The following is a 21,497-nucleotide window of genomic DNA, read 5'->3' on the forward strand; positions in this document are numbered from 1 at the left end:
ACAATTTACTTTAATAATTTTGGTCAAAATCTAAAATCTTCCTCATTTTCAACAATATAACAACTACGATCACAACTAACACCAAACATTGCTTTCAATGTATGGAAACAACAGTCGCCATAATCATCACCACCAGCACTAGTTTACCATCTTCACCACCTTTAGCAGCGTCAGCTTTGAACCAAAGTTGAATAAATTAGGAGGTACATAACGAAAAACTCGACAAGGTCAAGTCAGCAGCCAACAAACAAAATGAGGTAAATTATACTCAGCTCATCGTCGCCTACTATCTGCAACACTTAAAACTTAGTTTGCATTTGAAGCAGCACATTCAGTGTAACTCAAACAGGTATAGTGTTGTCATAAATCACAAATACATATCTCAAACTCGCGAAAAATACTTGTTTATCTAAGTCTGTCAACATGTATCATTTCATATTCAGCTTTTTCTTTTAATCAATAACCACCGTCATTATTTATGTGAAAAACTTCATGTGTATCAGTGACAACTTGCAGTGATATACAGAAATACAGAAGCAGATGTAAAGTAATGAACAGAAGTGAATAAGGCAATTCATAGAGATTGACTCTAAACTATACAGTGCTGTTCAATAGACCAATATACTATTGTGAATGGAAAACTTTTATATCACCACATTTTACAGAATATAAGGCATCAGTTGTTTTGGAGTTTAATGTATTGAGTTTTAATTACAATAATAGGTTTCAACTCATTTATTTTCTGTGTTGAGAAAGGAATACTTTTCGATGTAAGGAATTATTCTAATAATTTTGGCACTGTTCCAACTTCTGCTGCTTGAGCAGTAAACATTTGGTATCTAATACTCTGTTAAAAATCCCAGTGTCAACTGAACACTTCATATAGATAAATAAGCTTCAGCAATATATTATTTTCTGTTTTCTATGGGGAGGTGTGAAGCACCTCTATCTACAGTATGTTAACTCTAAAACAAGTGGTGCCTGGTCACATCTCTCTTACACAAAGCTGCCTGTCATCTGATACAGAAATAAATGACATAATGGGTACAACATATAGCCCAGTGGATCAGTTAGTGAGCCCATGGGTGTAGATTCATCTTCCAACGATGCCAGAAAGCTACAACAGGCTACTGCAGAAGCAGTTGGACTTAGTACACATGTACACAAAATTTATTGTGAGAATAAAAGGTTCAAATTGCCATTCTTTTTTAGCTACACATCATTTAAGACACACAAGGTTTTGTAAAAATCCTTTTGAAAAAAAACACTGTTAATGCCATTTAGATTACAATGGATGGAGAGTTTAGTTACACAAAAAATGTCTTATAAGCAAAGCAGCTCTGGAACAGAAGTAATTAAATGGGAGAGCAAGCTGTCTGTTATGATGAATTATGTTACCACTGTTGAAGATTAGACGACATTGACCCATAACCAGTCTTCAAGTTCCTGTAACTGCACGCTCAGATTGACAGTGTTGACTTTAAGTGAAATTTATTCACAGATTAGAAGGGAATTAAAAGGTCAGTACACTACATTACGCTACCCAGCACGAAATAAAAGAGGACGGTGATCTAAACTGTGGTATTCTTTCCCTCATAACCTAAATTTTCTGTTACAGTTGTAAAATTTGTGAACACCACTGAATACCACCACATAACACCATTTTACTTTTAGCAAAACTGCACAAAATGTTCCAGTTTCTCAGGTGTCAATTGTTTGTCTTCTATTGTGAGATTCCTAAGATATTATGGCTCACACCAGAAACTGAGGAAAAAATTATCCAGAAAACATTTTGGAATTATTAGATAATGCAAATAATCTATTGCACAACAAATTCTTCTTTCTTTACGTTGGGCAATGCTGTTGTTCCTCTGTAGTTGTGCTTGTCTGTTAGACTGCTCAATATCCTCCCTATCATGTACTTTGTTGTATGTGTAAATTTGATTATAACAAGATAATCGTCAACATAATTAACTGGTATTTCCTATTTCATACAGGAACTTAAAGGCATACATAGTGACTAAGAGAACCATTGTCAGTCATGCATTGTTACTACATCCTGAACGTAGAGAAATAGAAGAAATAATGGAATTACAGGGAGAGAGGGTGTTTCTACAGATAAATACACCAACCACATCTCGTGGGTCAGAAGACATATTTAAGAGGAAACCGGTATGTTTTTGTTTTTTTTAGGAATATTCTGCTTGCCTTCAATGAGAAAGGAAACCTGAGGAGATAGAAACCCGTTTCAGTCAAAGCGAAAGTTAACTTTTAGTTATTCAGTCTATGCAAAAGCGACTTAAATATTGCAATTGAGCATTATTGAGGATTTCTGTGTTTGTTGTCTGCAATCTTTTAGCATATTCCCAGAAACAAATCTAATGTCTACAAAGCAATTGCTGCATACAAATAGGTAGAACGTATCGGTATTGGAGAAGGTTTTTTAGTATCGGGTAATGTTGTTTGAGCTGCTTTAGATTTATGCATTTGAACATATCATGGACAGCAGGAGAATTTGAGCATTTTAGCCAAAACAGAATCTCTAAAAAATAAGCTATCACCTGACAATGATTAAGCTTTTATATGAGCTTTTACATTAGCTTCAAAATGTGCGTATATGCAAGCAATGATTGGCACATGGAACGATGAGTCTTAGCTCAGATATCTCTTATCTATGTTTTTGGAGATATGGTGGCAACACCAATAAATCAAAACTTATAGACAATGTCCCCAGACACTTAGCAGTTAGATTAAGCCTCTGATTGTGGACAAAACTTTCACATGTCTGTCTGACCACTACAGAGTGCTCTATGCTATCACAATTACACATTAAATGGGCCTTTGAAGCAGAAAGCAGATCAAATTTAATTTAGCTTTGTAACTGTCTGAAGCTAAATTTATATTTCTGCGTCCAGAGAAGCTTTGTTCTAAGATTTGTCTGAATCCCTGCTTAAACAGCTGTCATTGCAATGAAGTCATCTGCTTGTTTCAATAAAAGAAAAATACAACTGGATGCTTTTTGATCTTGCCCAAATGTGTGAAAAAAACATCACATGGTCTATTTGGGTCACTCCTGTTTGTGAGAACCAACCCAGGCAAATACAGTGGCTCATGCTCCACTTGGCTTAACAACCTGAGAGGCGCATGTCAGTCACGACAGCAAAAGCAGCAGGTTTAAGGTTTATTTTTCCCTTCAGCCAGATTGGCAAGTGCTTCAAATATGGGTTTGAAAGAATATATTTCCAGATATATAAAACCAAAAAAAAAAAAGCTCTTGTCATTTCCCTCCAGAAAGTACAACATAATATGCACAAGTGTGTTTTACTCAGTTAAGCCAGGAAAATCCCTGAGCCAGGCTGTGAAGCTCAGGGTAGGTTTGGCTGTAGGTTTTCACCTGTAATACAGTTAGGGATGTTTTGGTTAAGTTAGTCTTCAGTGCTACATAGAGAAATTATGTATCAACTGGTCACTTAAAACACTTTGCACAGACTCCCAACATATTTAAAGATAGGACAAATATATATCAAAACAAACTTACATACTGCAAAATCAATATATATATTTATACATACATATAAATATATATGGAGCTTTAGACAGACTAAAAAGCTTCCCTAGTAGAAATAATGAGGCTATGAGCTGGCTGTTCTTCCTGTGTGAGTACATCTGTCTCTCCAGGTGGATGGGAAATCTGCTGTTTACTGTCCTCACAGCAAGTTCACAGCACTGATCTGCTGCTCTGGGCACTCCAATGGTACTCCTGTGCAGAGGTTTGTCCTTGTCTACAGTGACCCCCCCACCCCCATTATTTTCGACAAGTCAGACAAAATTCAAGCAGACGTGGACAAGAACAACCAATATTTGTCCTCTTCTTCATATAAAATAGATTAGGTTCATGTTTACCAGGCAGCTGCCAGTTCAACCCTCAGGTCATATCCTATCAGTGTGCTTCCTCCCTGTCACTCTGCTGTCGGTATGCTGTTGCCCTGATAGTCAGGTCCACGTCCGGACGCGTCCAAGGAGCTGCGCTTCAGCAGCCTGTTGATGATGTCTGTACATGTCTTCTTGTACTGGTGTCGCAGCAGGGAGTACACAAAGGGGTCGCAAGCTGCCTTGCTGTAAGCTAAGCACTTGGAGACAATTCCCCAGCGAGGGTTGATAGGCACTGCTGGAAATAACTCTACGATCCTGCAGGCAAGCATAAAGAAAGGGTGGTGTGAGAACGAGTGGTAGAAAGGAAAGTCAACATGCTGGAATAGATGCATGCCCTGAGCTTACTGTGCAGAAACAGAAACACAAAATCATATAAGATGATTTTTTAATGATGAAAATGTTTTTAATTTTGTAAAGACAAAGTTAATGTTTTTATTCACCCATATCAGATCACTTTTAGAATGTATTTGCCTTCACTCACAACAGCAGTACTTCATGTCAGAAAAGATAGATGTTTATCCCATGTCATTTCAGAAAGCTCTCTAAAATTTCTTCTCTTAAAAACAATCTTATAATGGAAGATTAATCGATATGATACATCTCTTACAGATGAATGGGTCCATTTTACTGTGGTATTGTACAAGTTTATTGTAGACTATCTATTCATTTATGATATAAAGTTATTGAGAACTGCAAAAACTTTAGTGATAGGGTTTTGCAAGTTTTATGGCGATATTTTGGTTGAAATTTTGACACAATTTACCTGCAGTATCTTCACACTAAAATACTTTTTCATCCACATTTTCTGGCAACTTCTATACATCTAAAATGGTCAATTTTAAGTTAAAAGTTGACAATAAAAATATTTTTTGGTCCAGTCTTTTAGTAGGACCTTTAATCATTTTTTTTTTTAATCATTTAAAAAAAAAATCTTTAATACACACTATATTATCCAATGATAATTCCTCATAAATTGCTACATTATGTATACAATAGATTAATTTCTTTAAGGGAAATTATTTGATTTTCTTTTTTTTCATTATTATTCCTACATTTTATTTTCTACTTTTATATTCAAAATTTGACAGTTTCATTCTGGCATCACCTCAATGCCACAAGCGGCCTTTATACTGCACAGATGTCTTCATTAGTCTATAATCCATCAGATGTTAAATTAACTTAACTGTCTTGTCTGCTGTTTGCTTTTCAAAGTAGCTGCTGTCAGTCCGAAAAACATCACTTCAATTTAGTTATATACATGGTGTCATACAAAGTGTATAAAAATCCCATTGCACTCTGTATGATTACTCTGTACACAATTGAGCTCTGTCAGCACATTTACACTGGCCTTATGGATCAGTATATTTGACTGACATTTGTTTCGCTCATTCCAATGAAAGAGTGAACAGGAAGTTAACTGAAAGTGAACAGGATTTTTACTCTACACACAGTGACCCTGTCATCAAATAAGAATCAGGGTGGCAGTGACGGGGCTTTCAGCATATTATATTCCTATTTTAATTATTACACTGCCATTTGCAGAATGAAAGCATGTGCAGCCTGGTTGTTGTCATTCATTACAGGCAGTTTACTGATAATACAACAATTTGCTGCCTGAGGGGATAAAAAAAAGCTTAATGTCAAAGCCTCCAGTAATGTAATATTTATGCCAGCCTCATTTAATTTCAAAAGTCAGATCTCTTTCATTGTCACATGTTAGTCAACGCTCTCCACCACAATTGGAGCAATGTTTTACCCCACCCCCACTTTGCATTCAGAGACACAGAGTTTGTATCTTCTCTGCATGCCGATTCCCATTTGTTCATGTGAGTATGAGCTTGCATGCTTTGGATCAGCTTTAGCCCTGAACAGTATGGTATAGAAAAGGGATCTCTTTCTCATTAGAAAAATAAAACTGTCCCCACAGTGTTACTTTACCCAAATTGCAGCAGTCTTATTTCTAATAATATTTATTTCAATAAACTTAGAGTAAATGTATGTATAACAGAAACACAAATGAGCACAATACCAGAAATGTTAGAAATCAGCTGAATTGAAAATTAACAGGAAAATCCAATTATACTCGCAAAAGAGGCAGGAAAACATGCAAAAATGTCTTCCATTTCCCAAGGTGTTCTCGGTGGATTATTGCAAAGAACCTGAGACATATTCTTTGGTTTGAGAGTCAAGGCATAGACCTTCTGTCATCACCATTAATCAATCAGATCAACACTATAAAGCCACAGTACCAGTGAAAAGTCAAACCAACACCTTTGTTTTGAATGAGCAGGTGTGACCAGTCTTTTGACAGTTTACAATCAAAAATCAAACTGTTGGGAGCCCAGTCAGGATTAAGTAGAAATATCTGTTCCACTGAGAAAAGCCTCAAGTGTCCTTCGCCATCCTTCCTTTAATAAAGAACTGCTATATTATTAATATAACAAATGCTAGAAAAGTCTACACTAACCTCTTAAGGAGTTTTATATTGTAGCTAACAGTAAACTCTCATTTGAGTTGCAAGATTAATTTATTTTTGGGCGCACACAATTATGATAAAATCCATTCAATCTCCACAGCAAAGAAGAACTACTCTCAGGAACTATTTCTTTGCTGGAAATGGAGGACAAGAAGCTGGAACTATTTTTTTATTTTTTTTTTGTAGTTAAGAAGGACTGGCCTATTTTAGTATTTAATAATAGTGACAATCCATTCTCTTCCTCTCCCTGCACTTTATTTTGTGTGTTTTCTTGCCCACTGCATACTTTTACACTTCTCACATGTCAACACAGACATCACTTGTGTGTCTCACTCACTGCAGGCCTCATTTGACAGCCTCTCTTGAAGCAGTGATTGATGCAGGTGAATTTTAGCAAACTAGGATGCACCCAGCGAACTTGAGGAGAAAAGTGCTAATGCAGCAGCAGCAACGGCAAAACACAGGCATATTACTTATCACAAGGTCAGCCAATCTCATCTTCCAACTCTGGCTTGTGTGGGGAGGAAGCAGAGAGGAAGTGGGAGGGGAGGGGTGTGGATGGGGTGGGTGTGCCTGCCCAAGTAGGGGGGGTAATCAAAGAGCTGAACACTCTGCAGCCTGTATGCCAGTGTGGCTTCCCTCTCTTACGCTGTTGTATCCAAGTACTCACCTTGTGATCACATAGGGAGCAAAGCAGAGCATGAAGGTGCCGATGAAGGTGCTAATCTTCCTTGTTGCTCTCTGCCGTCGCCTCTTCTGCTCTTCCAGGCAACGCTGACGAACGCTAAGAGCAAAGATAGTTCAACTGGTTTATAATCAGTGAGGCACATGATTAAGAAGTAGTGGGTGTACTTTTGTGCTTTTCTGTTGTAAAGGGTTAAATATCCTATATGAGGAACCTGCAGAGGCAGAGCTGAGGTAAAACAAGTGGTTCATTCTAATACTGTTATGTAACACACAGTGAAGATCCCAGCTTCAAGAATTTTTGTCCAATCTCTTTTTTTGTAAATGTGTACACAAATGCACCATGACCATGATGACCCATTGCTTTAAGTGAAATCTTGAAAAATCAGTGTGAATAATGAAGAGCAGGATTTAGAATACCAGCATGTACCTCACTGTGTAAGCTTTATAACCAGGCTTACGCTGTCTGATCTCTGCATGACTCAATCTAACTTACACAGACAGACTAAACACTAATTTTATCCATAATATAAGGATAAATACAGTGACAGGTTACATTTATCAGATTGTATATGCTGTCTGAATGCTGAAGACGCAATTCAAATGTCAACACAGAGTTGGCAAAGCATCATTAAGTGTACTGTTTTGTCTTAACCACAAACAAAGAAGAGGTATTTCAGGCTTTACAACCCAATGATAGTTGACTTGAACAGTTTGTTCTTTTATCTTTAAATTCTTTTCACTAAATTATAGTCTCAAAATTGCAATTGTAAAAGCTCAAAATGTAAATCTACATTCAAAATCTGAAAAAGGAACAAACTAATATTGACAGGAAGAATGTGTTAAAGGAGCTCACCTGGGGTGTATATCGACCAGCAGCACCAAAGTTTGCATTGTAATAACGTCGATCCTCTTACAGTGAAACCTTGCCACTTTAAGGACTTTGAGGTATGTGAAACATAACACTATAAAAGACAGGAGAAAAGTAAAGGAGTGGAAAAATACGGTGAAGATAACAAACTGGGTCCGACTGCTCGCCCTCGGGTTGGACAGGGTGCAGGACGCGTAGAGCCGGTGGTATCCCACCCAGGAGAGGCAAGTGGCCACCGTGGAGAAGGACATGGAGTGCGCCCACGTGTACCCGAGCACAAACGCCGCGTCTTTGTGGCGCATTCTGGAGTGGTACCTCAGGGGGAACACCACCGCGATCCACCTGTCGATGCTCAGAGCGGCCATGCTCAGCATCGAGTTGGTGGACAGGAAAGTCTCCAGGAAGCCCACGATCTGACAGAAGCCGTCTCCCCCCGGTTGAGCCTTGCTGACAAGTCCCACCAAAGTGAGTGGCATGTTGGACACCGTCAGCAACAAGTTGCAGAAGGTGAGGTTGAGATTGAACAGACCGGGGACCTGCTTGCGGATCTCCGGGTTGTACAGAAAGCAGATCAGCACCAGGACGTTGGACAGCAAAGACACTATAATGATCACAACCACCAACACAGAGAGAATTACATCCGCAGTGTCCATCCTGTGGGCCCCGAAACTCACTTCTCCCCACTTTTTGTGCGCATATCCAGTCTTCTTGTGCAGCTGCAAAACTGCATTAATCACCCACAACCGTGTCCGTGCATCCCTAAACCTCTCCACCAGTGGAGATTCCCTTTTCCCTCCACTACATTGTCTCTGTACAGCAACGGGGATCAAGAGGATTCCACCATCATAAGTATATTTGGGGATTCGTATGGACGAGGTTCCCCGTTTCTCTTAAACTACAGGAAAAGAGCTCTCGCACCAAAGCTGCTCTCTTCTGGCACTGCGTCTTGCAGAGGGTGTTTTTTTTTTGCCGTGCTGTGATGCGCTCTCGTAGCATCACCCCTCCGCACACACAGCAGAGTGTGTAGGCTACTTGATTTCTCCACCGTCTCCTCCGAGTAACAGCAAAACAAAGACTATATAGAATCCTAAATTAACATATTTAAATTAAGACTTGAGGTTGAGTGAAACTTCTATTGATGATGAAATTAGACTTCATTTCTAAATTTATTTTGTTGTTCAGTTTAATGTGAAACACATACACAAAATTACATACACACTAAATGAGGAAATACTTTTTTCCATTACTACTCATTGTCTCTTAAACATCTTATCAAAGATATACAAAAAGCAGTTGAAATAACGACAACACAAACAATATACTGAATATAAAAAGAACTGGAATGCTATAAGTTCTTAAAATAAAAGAAAGTTTAAATAAACAGCACTTTTTGAATAATTTTAAATCAAATTGATTGGGAGAAGAATATATTAATTCATGTTTAGGTGGCTGAGTCTGCCCTCATTCCTTTGAATCATCAGTCCGTGTCCAAATCACCCCTTCTCCATCTTTACTGATTAAGTATGCCTCATCAGATTGATAAGGGGAAACATCTTCCGTTCCCCTAGAAGCTGAAAAACGCCCCCACTCTCTGCTGCCTCTCTGGACTTTAGCGTGGAGAATTTTTCCTCTGAAGCATGAGACTCATCAGAGTGTGCTGCTGCACGTGAGCCATGGAAGACACTGGAGCAGGGTGAGGTGGTGGTTGTGGTGGTGATAAGAGGAGAGGGGCAGTAAGAGTACGTGGGCGGAAAGAGTTATCGTTGCTGCAACACACATAAACATGGAATTTTGACTGTGGACATGTGATACTATGCAGGCCACTATGTCCTCGTCCTTTTTCTGCTGGGTTGCAAAAGGTGAACAGAAACAGGAGAAAAATACGGGGAGATTTGCCTTGAAAATGAGGCCCATTAAAATCCTTTTCTGTAATGTTGTTTGTGCACTATGCGGGTTGGTGTTTGCTCTTGATGCAAACAGAAGGCAGCTGCAGGGAAAGGACAAACAACCCAGCTAGCTGCAGGGTGATATTAAACTGAAATGCTACTCCATCTTGGCCCAGAGTGCAGCTTAAGCTCGTTTAAATTCTTCAATACAGAGCTCGTCTCCAGTATTATATGTTTAACATGCGTCTGGGCAATCAGCCTTTGGACAAAGGTACACTAGAGCACTGTCATGCACTCTTCTGTCACTTCAGAGGTCTTATCAGCACAGAGCCACCAGTTGATCTCAGGCGCAAGTGCAGCTTTCTGTTGGCATCTCTTTAATTATTCTTTTCATGATTAAATGCCAGCTCCACTGACAATAATATCTGGGAACAAAGTCTGTCTAGCTTGGAGGATATTGAGTGATGGATAATGTTATGTGCATGGTTAAAAGGATAGTGCTTGTGATGAATGGATTGTCCTTCTGGTCATTTAAAATTGGCAACTATTTCTGCTAATGACGTATCAGTCAAAACAAAGCCACACAAACACTCCCATTATGAAGCACACATCAAACAAACTTACATGAGATCAACATTCAATAAATATGGATGTTGTTTTTTCAAATTCAAAATGTCTTCTTTCATCACACCTGAAAGAAGGTTTATATGTGGAGAGCATTGTGTCTATGCAGATCCATGTAAATAAGACCTCATTTGTGGTGGATACATGTGTTCTGACACCTCCTGACTTCAGGTAATATCGTCTTGAATGAATGTAGCACAACTCTTGTTAAACTGGTAAACCAGTGCCAGACGGACACAATGTGAAATTTGTCATGTCAGTCCAAAGCCAGAGCTCTTTACTGATGTCATCATGCATGTAGCAGCAGGTTCCACTTTATCTACAACTCCAATTCCAAGCTCGGACACTGTGTAACGTGTAAATCACGTGATTTGCAAATTTCACAAGCCAATATATTGTTCACAATATGACACAGAAAACAAACGAAATGTTGAAAATTAAGCATTTGACTGTTTCTTAAAAAATATTTGTTCATCTTGAATTTTATGGCAGCAACATATCTCAAAAACAGCTCAATAAAGACAGGTCAAATGAAAGGCTGAATAGTCGTAATAAAAGTTTGGTGGTTAGACTTTGGTGCTGCATCAAGGCGAAATGTGACATGATGAGTGATAAGAAAGACCTTGGAGTCGAGCCGCTGGTGGGCTCCTGTTGAGACTCCATCTTGGGCAAGATTTCCACGACACGATTATGCCTGTTTTTAATGCAGGGCCATCTAAGGGCCTGAAGACCACCAAATCTAATTGAAATAAAAATCATTCTAAAATTGTTCAACAATTTGTAGATGCAGTTTTTTGCAGATTGACGGACTTCGCCTATTTTTACATCTCAGAGACTCTGCCTCGAATGTGCTTTTGTTGATAATCACTGACGTTACTGACCCGTTGCCAAGTAACCTAATTGGTTGCAATATGTTCCACCACATTTTTCTTTTTAGTACCACTTCAATTTCCAGCTTTTTGTTCCCCAGTCCTGATTTTTTTTTTTTCAACATTGTGCTGCCGTCAAATTCAAGATGAGCTAATATTTTTCATGTAATGGTAGAATGTCTTGCTTTCAAAATTTAATGTTTTCTGTGTTCTGTTGTCAATTTGTATTCTTTTTTAGTTAACATTTCACACAGAATCCTTTTTTTTTCAATTTTGGAATGGCGTAAAAAGAAAAAAAACAGTGGTAGTAAGATAAAATATCTATAAAATATATCTATAACTACGAGCAGCGTAGAGACCAAGTAGGTCAGCAGGATGAAATCACCATGGCAACTTGAGCTCACCAAGTTAAAAGTGTTGCTCTAGAAAAATATTAATTCATGGTTAATGTAGGGTCCCACAACCTTTTGATTGGGTGCCAAATTCATACAAACAAGTGAGGCATCAGTTTATAAAACATTTACTGTGATATAATAATTTCCCCTTTTTGATGGACCAATTTTAATGGACTGTTGAAAATCTTAAATCTACCTTGTATTTTTTGTGAACTTGTGTGAATTTTTTTAAGAAATTCAACATTTAATTGCCAAAATGCAGGGTTTTTTTATCGCTTTGCCCACTGATTGTCACATTTTGGTTCTTCATTCCATTTCCATGTACCATATCACAGCAAAATGTCAAATGAGCATCACTTCTAAAAACTACATAGCAGTTATATGACAGTAACAAGGTGTCACGTTTCACTGGTGGAGGCGAGGAAGGAGGACCCAGGTGCAGACGCGGAGCAAAAATTAATTTAAACTATTTATTTTAAAACAAAGCACAGCAAAGCTGGAAAACCCTCCAAAAATTAGACATGGAAAAACAAAATCATAACATTGAATTATTAGCACTAACTGACTGACTTAAACGGAAGCAAGGAACTGGAAGTAGCACGAGGGAGGGTAACGGTGAGGATCTGGTAAATGCTGTGACAAAACAGGGAGACTAAATACTGTGGGGAGAGTGATTGGTGGAGAATGACTGCAGCAAAGGATAAATGAACACAGGTGAAGGGAGTGGAGCTGATGACTAGAGTGGAGAGAGACTGAGGAGTGAGGAAATGACAGAACCAAACAAGAAACAGAATAAAAACAAGCATAAAAAAAAACATTGAAACACGAAACATGACACAAGGAAAGTAACAGGTCCTCTGCTTTACTGACTTCTTAACCATGGTGACGAGCCCTGTCCAAGGTGGTTGCTATGACACCATATCTTCAGTAAAAATGTTGAGGATCTTGCTTGCACTTCGGTCAGATGAGAGCAAGGTACATCTATTGTATACTTTACTTGACCAAGGGAATGTGTCCATCATAAAAAAGCTACTCTTGACTTTCCATACGTATTGTACCCTTGGTGCCAAAGCATTCTGTCAACATACTACGTGTCACTTCCATGTAACGCAATGTTAAAGATGTTGTGGCCATTTCACATACTTCTGTGAGAAAAGTCAGCGATGTGACGGCTTTGGTTTTGATAAATCAGAATGTTGCTAAGATATGACCACTTCCTGTTTGACAACTTTTTTCAGTTGGCTGTTACTAACTTATTTAGTAATAAGTCATTTCTGCTCATTCATTATAATTATTATAGCATAATAAGCAGAATTTAACGACTTGCATTGACATGTTTTGAACTCACCTTGATGTAAGGAATACAAACTACTGATTGTTTTGTATAAGAGTATTTAATATACAGACACAAAACTTGTGGAAAAGAATTAAGGGAATGTCAAAATCAGTGTCCCCGATTTCAGTCATACTGTTTTGGGCTGACGTCTAAATTGACCCTTGGTATGAGTGTGAGTGTGCATAGTTGTTTATCAGAAGTGTCTCTGTGTTGGCCCTGTGACTGACTGACGACCTGTCCAGGGTGTGCTCTACATTTTGTCTGATGTCAGCAATTGAATTAAGCGGACACATGAATGAACTCGTGTTTGGAGGCTGAAGGTCCTCGGCACAGCCTGCCTGGGTTTGAGTCTCCACCATTGGCCCTTTGCTACTTGTCATGCTCCTCTCTCTGCCCACTTTTCTGTCCGTCCACTGAATAGTTTGCAATTTTTGCCTTGTAAATAACATATAGCAGTTAAAATAGTTTTCTTATTTTGATTAGTTGATTACATTTGTATGACTGTTTCATCTGATGTTGACATCAGTTTTATCATCATTATCTAAAATCACCTTCATTTCCCAAGCATAAGGGTATTGCAGAGGAAGTGTCTCTAGCAAAACTAAAAGGTATAGAATGAAATCATCACTGTCATTTTCGATCACCTTTCTTTAAATGGGCAAGATGGGTTGTGTGCTATTTAAAATCAGTGAGGGATTCCTTCATGTTTACTGTGGGTGAGAGAAGATCTCAAGTCTGCAGATCTTTGAGGATAATTTCTCCTGTCAGAAAATTTCACAAGTGCAGTACTTGACTGTGAGAGATGGTGGGATGACAGAGAGCCTGCAGCTCTTCCCCTTTATGCTGTGACAGTGTGGATTTGAATTTGCTGCCAGTTCCAATTCCACACTTGACTTCCCTCTGATTGGCAGACTTGCCTAAAATTTAAACCTATATGTACTCTTAAACTTCTACGTTCTTCTGACTTTTTAGAATATGGACATGTCAGTTATATTTCTAACTCAGCTAGTGATGCAGAATTTCTGTATCCGCCAGATAAATTTATTGCAAATTTGACAACTGGGAAAACTTGAGACTGTTTCATATAGCTCTGAAGACAGCATACATACTGTATTGTATGTAATGACTGGTCACAGCAGTATAACTGCTCTGAAAAGTCTCTCAAGGGAAGACAGGAGGGACACTCACTCAGACAAGAGGCTTTATACAAACAGAGTGAAATGTCAACCTGCAAGTATGGAGAAGAGGAGGTGTTGACACTGCTAACAATAATGCTGAGAGGCCAGCTTCCTGTTACTCTTGACTTAGTCATCAGTACTGCAATCATATTGAGCAGAGCCTATACAGCTTCTACGAGCTTGAGCTTCCACATGTGTTAAAGCAAATAGGATCAGTGTAGTTATCAAAAGCATCTGTGGATCATTGTGAGGCTGGTATTACACTCTCAAAAGCTTAAAATGACATTGTATTGTCAAATAAAAAAAACTAATTCTTTATGAATGTATAAACAAACTATTAATGACAACAAGTGTGAGTGCTCAGAAGAGCTCTTGAAAAAACGTATTTGTCACATCTCCTGTAACCTGTTCCAATCAGACAGATGTGTAATTAGTAAATGGTTGATTCAATAAGAGATCAGAACAGCTTTTAGTGCAATGAGGCAGTCTAGAAACCATTTGAAGATGAAAGGTCAGAAACTGTTTCGCTGTCTCTTTGTCTGTGATTACATCCTGTGATTGACCCTGTCTGCTTGTTTGAGCATACATGACTGCTTTATAATAACAGCTTAATGCTTTTAAGATCAAACCTCTTATCACTGTTATGATCTAGCTCCCTTGTCACTAGTACAAATATGTTATGTCATACCCACTGCACAGTGTTTACTATTGCCACCATAATTTTACCTGTTCCTGTTTAATTCTGTTTTGTCCTGCTAGTCAACCACATTTGAAGGTGCTCCCCAGCATATTTAACAGCTTTTTACAAGTTTACTTTCAGATAAAGAAAGAGTTGGCATAAAAAAAAACATGTAGAGTTGAGGTAAGGGAAGGTCTGACACACAAAAAGCTAAATGTGCTAAGTGATGACTTGCCATATTATTTTGCAAGTTATTATTATGCCATATTAAGACATTTTGCTGGAAAAGAGGGATATAGCAGATGCAAAATGTACAGAGCTGTAAAGCTGTCAGATTCAGTGCTCAATGTAGTATCAATATGCAGCCAGCTTAATTCTAACTGAAAAAGCACAACACTAAAGCACAGACGAGTATACTTTTGAGATTGAGCAGTTGGATATCTGTGTGGTTTAATATCGGCCTCCCTCGTCCACATGCTAAAGTCTCCTCAGGCAAACACTGAACCCCAAATTGCCTCCATTGCATTCATTTTGTGTGCTATGAACTAAGAAGTGTTATATGAATATGTCGGTGAATGTGGTTTGTGGTGCGTAGCTTAACTTCTCTATGTATGTCAATGACAAGCAGCAGTGATAAAAGTTACTATCCAGCACAACCAAAATTACGTTTAAATTCTTCAATACAGATAAGCACTTTTTGATAGATTATGTATTGTTGATGAAACATGATCCACGAATAGCTGAAATTGGGTCTAACTCAACCAGTTTTCTGCTTCTGCTCATGCTTCAGACACAGTAATACGATAATGTAATCATATAAACTGGTTCATATGAATGTTGAAAAAGCCACCCTGATAAGAGGCTTTTGTCCACGTCCTCCATCTGCATGCCAGAGCTGAGCAGTCCACCTCCCAAACACAATCTGAGGCGCGCCTATTCGCATTAGCTGTGGTGATGCCGAGGAAAAACAGCACAAGCCTGAGCTCGCCATGAGCAATTTATTATCAGCCCAACACTGACTACAAACTTATTTTCATTACAGATGCAGGAGGATGTTGGCTGGGTGTTTTCAAAGCTATGAGGGAACAACTGCTGAGGGCACGAAACCAAAATATTTTACTTTGGCAAGGTGCTTTATTCTAGGCAGTGACTAATTGTTTCTGCAACTATTATGTGTAGCTGGACAACATTTGGCGTGCAGATTTGGGAGAAGTGTATTAGATTTACAGCAAATTTAAAACTGTTGAACCTCACAGGAAAGGACTATTGTTGACAGAGGAAAGAGTGCAACTTGATTTCATTCCAGGGGGATTTTTGCCACATTACCAAATAGAGGACACATTCAGCCTTGTCAACCCAGCTCATTTAGCAACTGAGATATGAGACTACCCATCTTTCATCTCTTTATTTCAGAGATGAGTTCACAGTGACACTCTCAGTTGTTCTTTGAAGCTAGCACTCCATAAAATTGCAAAAAGCAAACACAATTTGCACTGTATTGATCTTGTAATTAGTAATTCTCCAGCAAAGAGATAACTGTCAGTGCTGTAGAGAGAAGCTTCACAGCAACGAGATAAACATTCTGCACAGCAGAGAAATACATACATATTTAAATATAAAACTAACTTATCATAGCATATATCCTTAGAGAGAACAGATAATTTGGATCTGTCAGAAGATAAACTTTGCACAGATGTAAGAAAAATCACTCTGTATTTAACTATGATGCCTGCATGAAGTGGATAACAGAGTTCTATTAGAATCCATAAATTGACATGTTTCCTGTAAATATAGAAGCGTGTGTTGTCGCCATGCAGGTTTCACCGGATCCAACAATGGTATCGAGTGCATGGTGTATAGGTGATAAATAGCTTACAAAATATTGAAGGAAAACACCTAATAATGAACATATTGTCTAGGGCACTTTAAGAAATTTGTTTTGAATAAACTTCTTATCACCATATAGTAAAGCAAAAATGTTCTATGTTAAAAGTCAAGAGTTAGCTTAGATACAAGCCTTTTGAGCATTAACCTAGAGAGACTGTCTGAGTGAATTGGGAAATGCTTAAAAAATACAGCAGTGTGAGGCAGGGGCACATAAGCACAAGCACATATAGCGTACATGTAGAAAGATGAATCAAAGTGCAGAAGCATTAAGGGGAAAAAACGTGTTTTATTGAGCTAAGAGCACGTGTCTTCCTTTACTGAGATCTAAAAAGGAGAAGAAAGTCACTTGCACCTCAGCACTGTTTTGTGAATATTCTCCTAACACCAACAAGTAAATGAGGTCCAGTTAGTTGAACAGGAGCAGATGAATATATGAACTCATAAAACTTCAGTGTGCCTTCAGTGTGTTTCTTTTTTTACCATTTTCACCTTCTCATTCCCTACTTTGTGTTAAAAAGTCAATTTTCTCAATCACTGATCTAAATGATTGCACATATTAATTTGCCAACCTAATTTGTTTCGCAGTAATTTATTAAATCCCACAAAATTTCATCAGTGTTTCATTCACCTCTGAGAAAAACCTCTAATTAGAAACGCTAATGCGTAATTATTCTTTTATTTCCGGCTCAACGTAGCCAGCATGAACAAAATGCAACAAGGGAACAAGGGGATGACAGCAGATTTCAGCTTTAGAAAATTAATTTCTTATCAGTATGATTACATGAATATGAGCGTGTAATTTGTTTTTTCCTTGCTTGCATCGAGGTACCCTTTCTGGCTGGGGAGCATGAGACTGCAATTAACCTCTGGTGTTTCCTCTCAAACATGCAGCTACACACTCTGATGTAACTATTTCTGACACATATGACGGATGGAAACCTGATCTGAACCCTGAAGGATGAGCTCCTTCAAGTCTCTGAGGGAAAGCAAGGAAGCCGGTTAATGTTACACAAACACATACTTGGGCTCTACCACCTGTTAATATGAAGCCACGTTATTTATAGGAACCGCCTTTGCAGGTTAGTGATTTCTGTTGGCCAGACTGCAAAACAAAAGATGTGGCTCCTCTGTTTGTTTAGGTGGGTGGCTTATAAAAGAGATTATCATGGAAGTTCATTGCTATAATGACAGAAGCTCAGCCCTTAAACTGTGCATTTGTGCCATCTAGTGAAATCCTGCAGTATAACACGCAAACTCAAGGCCATCAGCAGCAAAATTTAATCAGTAGTTCCTCCTTGTGGAAAATAAAGGTCAGTGCTGCTTTTTTGTGTTTGTAATTTTTCACAATTTTCTTCCCTGCATTGATGAGTGCCATTTGTACATTTCTTGTCCATCTTGAAATACATGTACAAATCTTTTAACATATTTAAAAAAATAAACAAAAGGGGACCTTAGAGATTTAGCAATCAGCCAAGAGGCTATTTGACAAGCTGAACCATCAGTTCCAAATGATTTTCTTCTCATTGTAATATCATTGAGTTCACAAGATTTGTACTTATACGAAACACAAATTCCTTTATGGTACTGTTATCCAAAGAAGCTGTTTATGATGAAAAGTTATTTCAAGTAGAGCAGCAGTCCTCATTTTATGCACAAAAATAATGGAGAGTGAATGTAAGCATGCTGCTGGAGCCTGTTTTAATGTCAGAGGTCGAAGTGAAGGGCCCAAGACTAAACTCCATCTAATTTCTGCAGCGCTTTCGAAGCATTGCTCTGCTCCTGCAGCTGTGATAAAGCCACTTCACTCCTTGTTGAGATTAATAGGAGGTGCACACAGGGGCCATTAATGTTCAAAAGCCACTGCCCCACCTCTTCCCCAGTACTACCCTGGGAGCCACAACTTCAATAATAGCTCCATTCTCCGAACTAATGGTGCTCACCGGCCACATGAAGAAAAAAACCCGTCATTTTAATTATAGGCCTTACAAGAGAGAAGAAGTGAAAGAGGGCAGCAAGGAAGCCTTTTGTGTCTTCAGGGGCAGCAAAGCAGAGATAATTCATGTCTGTAGATGCCATTTGATGGGATATTTCAAACGTCTAAAAGAGTCAAATGCGATTAATATGTCTAAATTTGAGTTGTTTTTCACTGATAAAATAATTATTGTCATCATTCTTGAATTCTTAGGAGGTTATAAATCTGAATAAAAGTAACTGAATTCAATTTTCATCAAAAACTGTTGAAACTGTTAAACTTAGACATAATATCAATTTACTTTAAGGTTGCCTTGTAATATATAACAATAGGACCAACAATACAATAACAAAATAAAAAATACAACAATATACAAAAAGAAAAGTCAGAAAACAACAGAATCCATAGCACTGGAGAAGCAACACATCATTTAACAAAACAGAACAAAAAAGGGAAAACATTTCCCAAAATGCAAAGGAAAATGTCAAGAAATGTTTTTTAATTGTTTGTTTTTCTTGTAATTTGTGTTTTTGTTGTGTTTTCCGGTTTATTGCCATGGTATCTAAGTGTCATCGTATTTCATCCACTAGTGACATGTAGAATATAATTTTAAATACAAGCTGTAATTCTAATTTTGTCATTGCTTAAGATGAATTTGTTTGATTATATTCCGTCATAAAAGGCAAAAGAACAGTTTTACCAAAAAAAAAAACAGATTCAATTTTTTTTTATTTGTAAAACTTACTGGTTTGCTGCCATTTCTCCGACTCTACTGACAGACTGCTGTTGCAGACCCCCAAGTCTGCCTCGGGAGGTCCATCGGCCTGTTCTGTAACAGAATCCGAGCAGAGATAGACGGCTAGAGTCAGCACCAACAATAGACCTCCATGATCAGTTGTCAGCTGTCAGCAGATGATGTTTTTTTTTACTTTGAAGCTTTGGAAATAATAATTCAGCTCAACATTAAACAAACTATCATTCACGAGATGATTCAAACAGCAAAGATATCTGACTACTGAGATGCTGACATTCCTTAAACTGTACTGAACTTTATGTACGATATTGTTGATAGTGATTTGCCTCAACCTTACTGATATTTGTCTTTCTTTTGGTCATTTGGTGACTGGATAAATCAGCTTGAATGCAGATCAGATGGACAATAATAACTCATACTATATATAGTGGCAGCAAACAGAAAGATAAATAGAAAATAAATGTATCAAATTAAAAGCACGCCTATAGCACTACTGCATAAACAGAACAATTCTTGTGCCATCTGACATCTACAGAGGGCGAGCTGAGACAGTTAGAGCACTGAGCATCCCTTTCACCTGAAACCGAAGAAGCACCTCTTAAAGAGAGTCACTTGCAATCAAAAAGCCTCCATTTAATTACAACACACAGGAAATTACCGAGTGAATGGGTCAGGTGCTGATAAGAGGCTGAGCCCCAGGGCTGATGGCTCCTGAAACCCGAGAAGCCCCACTCTCAAAGCTGAATTATCACAAAAGGCCAAGTCTGGAAGCCTGACAATCTGATTGTACTGTCATCCAGATTCATAATTAATATATTTATCGAATTAATCGTTGAAAAGAACCCTGGCCTCCTTAACAGTAGGCAGATTCATTTGCCCCTGGCTCGGCTTACCCCTAATAACAGTGTTGTCAGTGAAATAGGCCCAGAGAGAGCCAATGCCCCAGACCTCATGACAGACAAATTGCTCATCTGTGTAGAGATGATATGAGGAATTCAGGGAGTAAAGTAAAGAAAAATGTCATTGTTTGGTGACAACCACAATTGTAGCCTTGTTTCAGATTGTGAGCCCCAACTTGGAGGAACATGAAAGAGGCAATTACTATTTTGGAGAGAGCTTAAAAATACCAGTGTTATAGCTCTGGTTTAACAAATCACTCATCAAAGGGGCTGTAGCTGCCACATGTTGTTCAAGAGAAAAAGATTGCTCACGGTGTGGTATTTGGCTACCTATATGAAAATGCACCAGTATCATATACAGTGATTTTCAGTCCCTAAAACTGATTTGTAACAAGAAAATATATTCACCTCCACAGGCTTTAAAATCTACAAAACATATTTTCAATGATGAATTGAATGTTTATTAACATTATTTTCATTAGTTTATAATTATTATTTATTATCATTATTCACCTGGATCTATGAGCTAACACAAATGCGTATCTTGCAGTGAGTAAGAACATAAAAGGTTGAGACCACATTTCACTTAGCGATACAAAAATTGCTTTGACATTCATCACTTCTACATTTTGAATCAGTCTTTGTTTTATGTTGTGCTGTTTTTCTTCTGAGGTTATTTTTGCCTTGTTTTAAGACTTGGAGAAGACCGGATGATTTTTTTCTTTTCTTATTCATCTCATTTTTTCATTTGAACAATGTCCAGACAATTTTTTTTCACTTGAAAGAGGGTTTGGTTTCTTTTATCACATGACTGTAAATAATTGGACAATGTTTTGTGTATTTTTACAACTGCTAATAGTCTGTAGTGTACTGTGAATGTTAAAATGAAACATCCTAAAGTCATTCTACAGAACACTGGTTCTATTCTCATTCATGCACCTGCTCAGTTCTGGAACCATGGACCTGTTATCAACTGTTGCATTTCAGCCATTCCACCAGTTACCCCATTCCAGTCATACAAGTTGCTTGTATCAAATTGTTGTTGATCTACACT

The 21,497-nt window shown here is 38.1% G+C and overlaps 2 protein-coding genes across 3 annotated transcripts in view; one reads left to right on the top strand and one right to left on the bottom strand.

Moving 5' to 3' along the window:
• LOC140278195 (carbohydrate sulfotransferase 15-like) overlaps positions 1-21,497 on the top strand; it is a 234,996-nt gene that overhangs the window by 82,497 nt on the left and 131,002 nt on the right. The gene's annotated exons all lie outside the window — the stretch shown is intronic.
• Positions 48-8,874, bottom strand: LOC140278306 (G-protein coupled receptor 26-like). Of its 2 annotated transcripts, XM_072373287.1 has the most exons (4): positions 7,950-8,874; positions 7,080-7,193; positions 4,004-4,188; positions 48-1,764 (listed from the first exon to the last, which is right to left on the bottom strand). In XM_072373287.1, exons 1-4 carry the CDS (start codon positions 8,615-8,617, stop codon positions 1,724-1,726), a joined length of 1,008 nt encoding a protein of 335 aa, XP_072229388.1. In that variant the 5' UTR covers positions 8,618-8,874; the 3' UTR covers positions 48-1,723. The 2 variants fall into 2 exon arrangements, with proteins under 2 accessions (XP_072229388.1, XP_072229387.1); XM_072373286.1 differs by lacking the exon at positions 48-1,764 and having other exon boundaries at positions 3,960-4,188.

Source organism: Leuresthes tenuis, unplaced genomic scaffold, assembly GCF_036924035.1.
Source record: "Leuresthes tenuis unplaced genomic scaffold, fLeuTen1.0.hap1 SCAF_20, whole genome shotgun sequence".
In the NCBI taxonomy this organism is placed as follows: Eukaryota; Metazoa; Chordata; class Actinopteri; order Atheriniformes; family Atherinopsidae; genus Leuresthes; species Leuresthes tenuis.

Bases quoted from the DNA above. Each gene is read 5' to 3' on its own strand.
- LOC140278306 (XM_072373286.1), bottom strand. From the start codon at position 8,617: ATGGACACTGCGGATGTAATTCTCTCTGTGTTGGTGGTTGTGATCATT. The intron at 7,194-7,949 runs GTGAGCTCCTTT...CTTTGCTCTTAG, and splicing joins CTGGTCGATATACACCCCAG to CGTTCGTCAGCGTTGCCTGG. The intron at 4,189-7,079 runs GTGAGTACTTGG...GCTTGCCTGCAG, and splicing joins GCTCCCTATGTGATCACAAG to GATCGTAGAGTTATTTCCAG.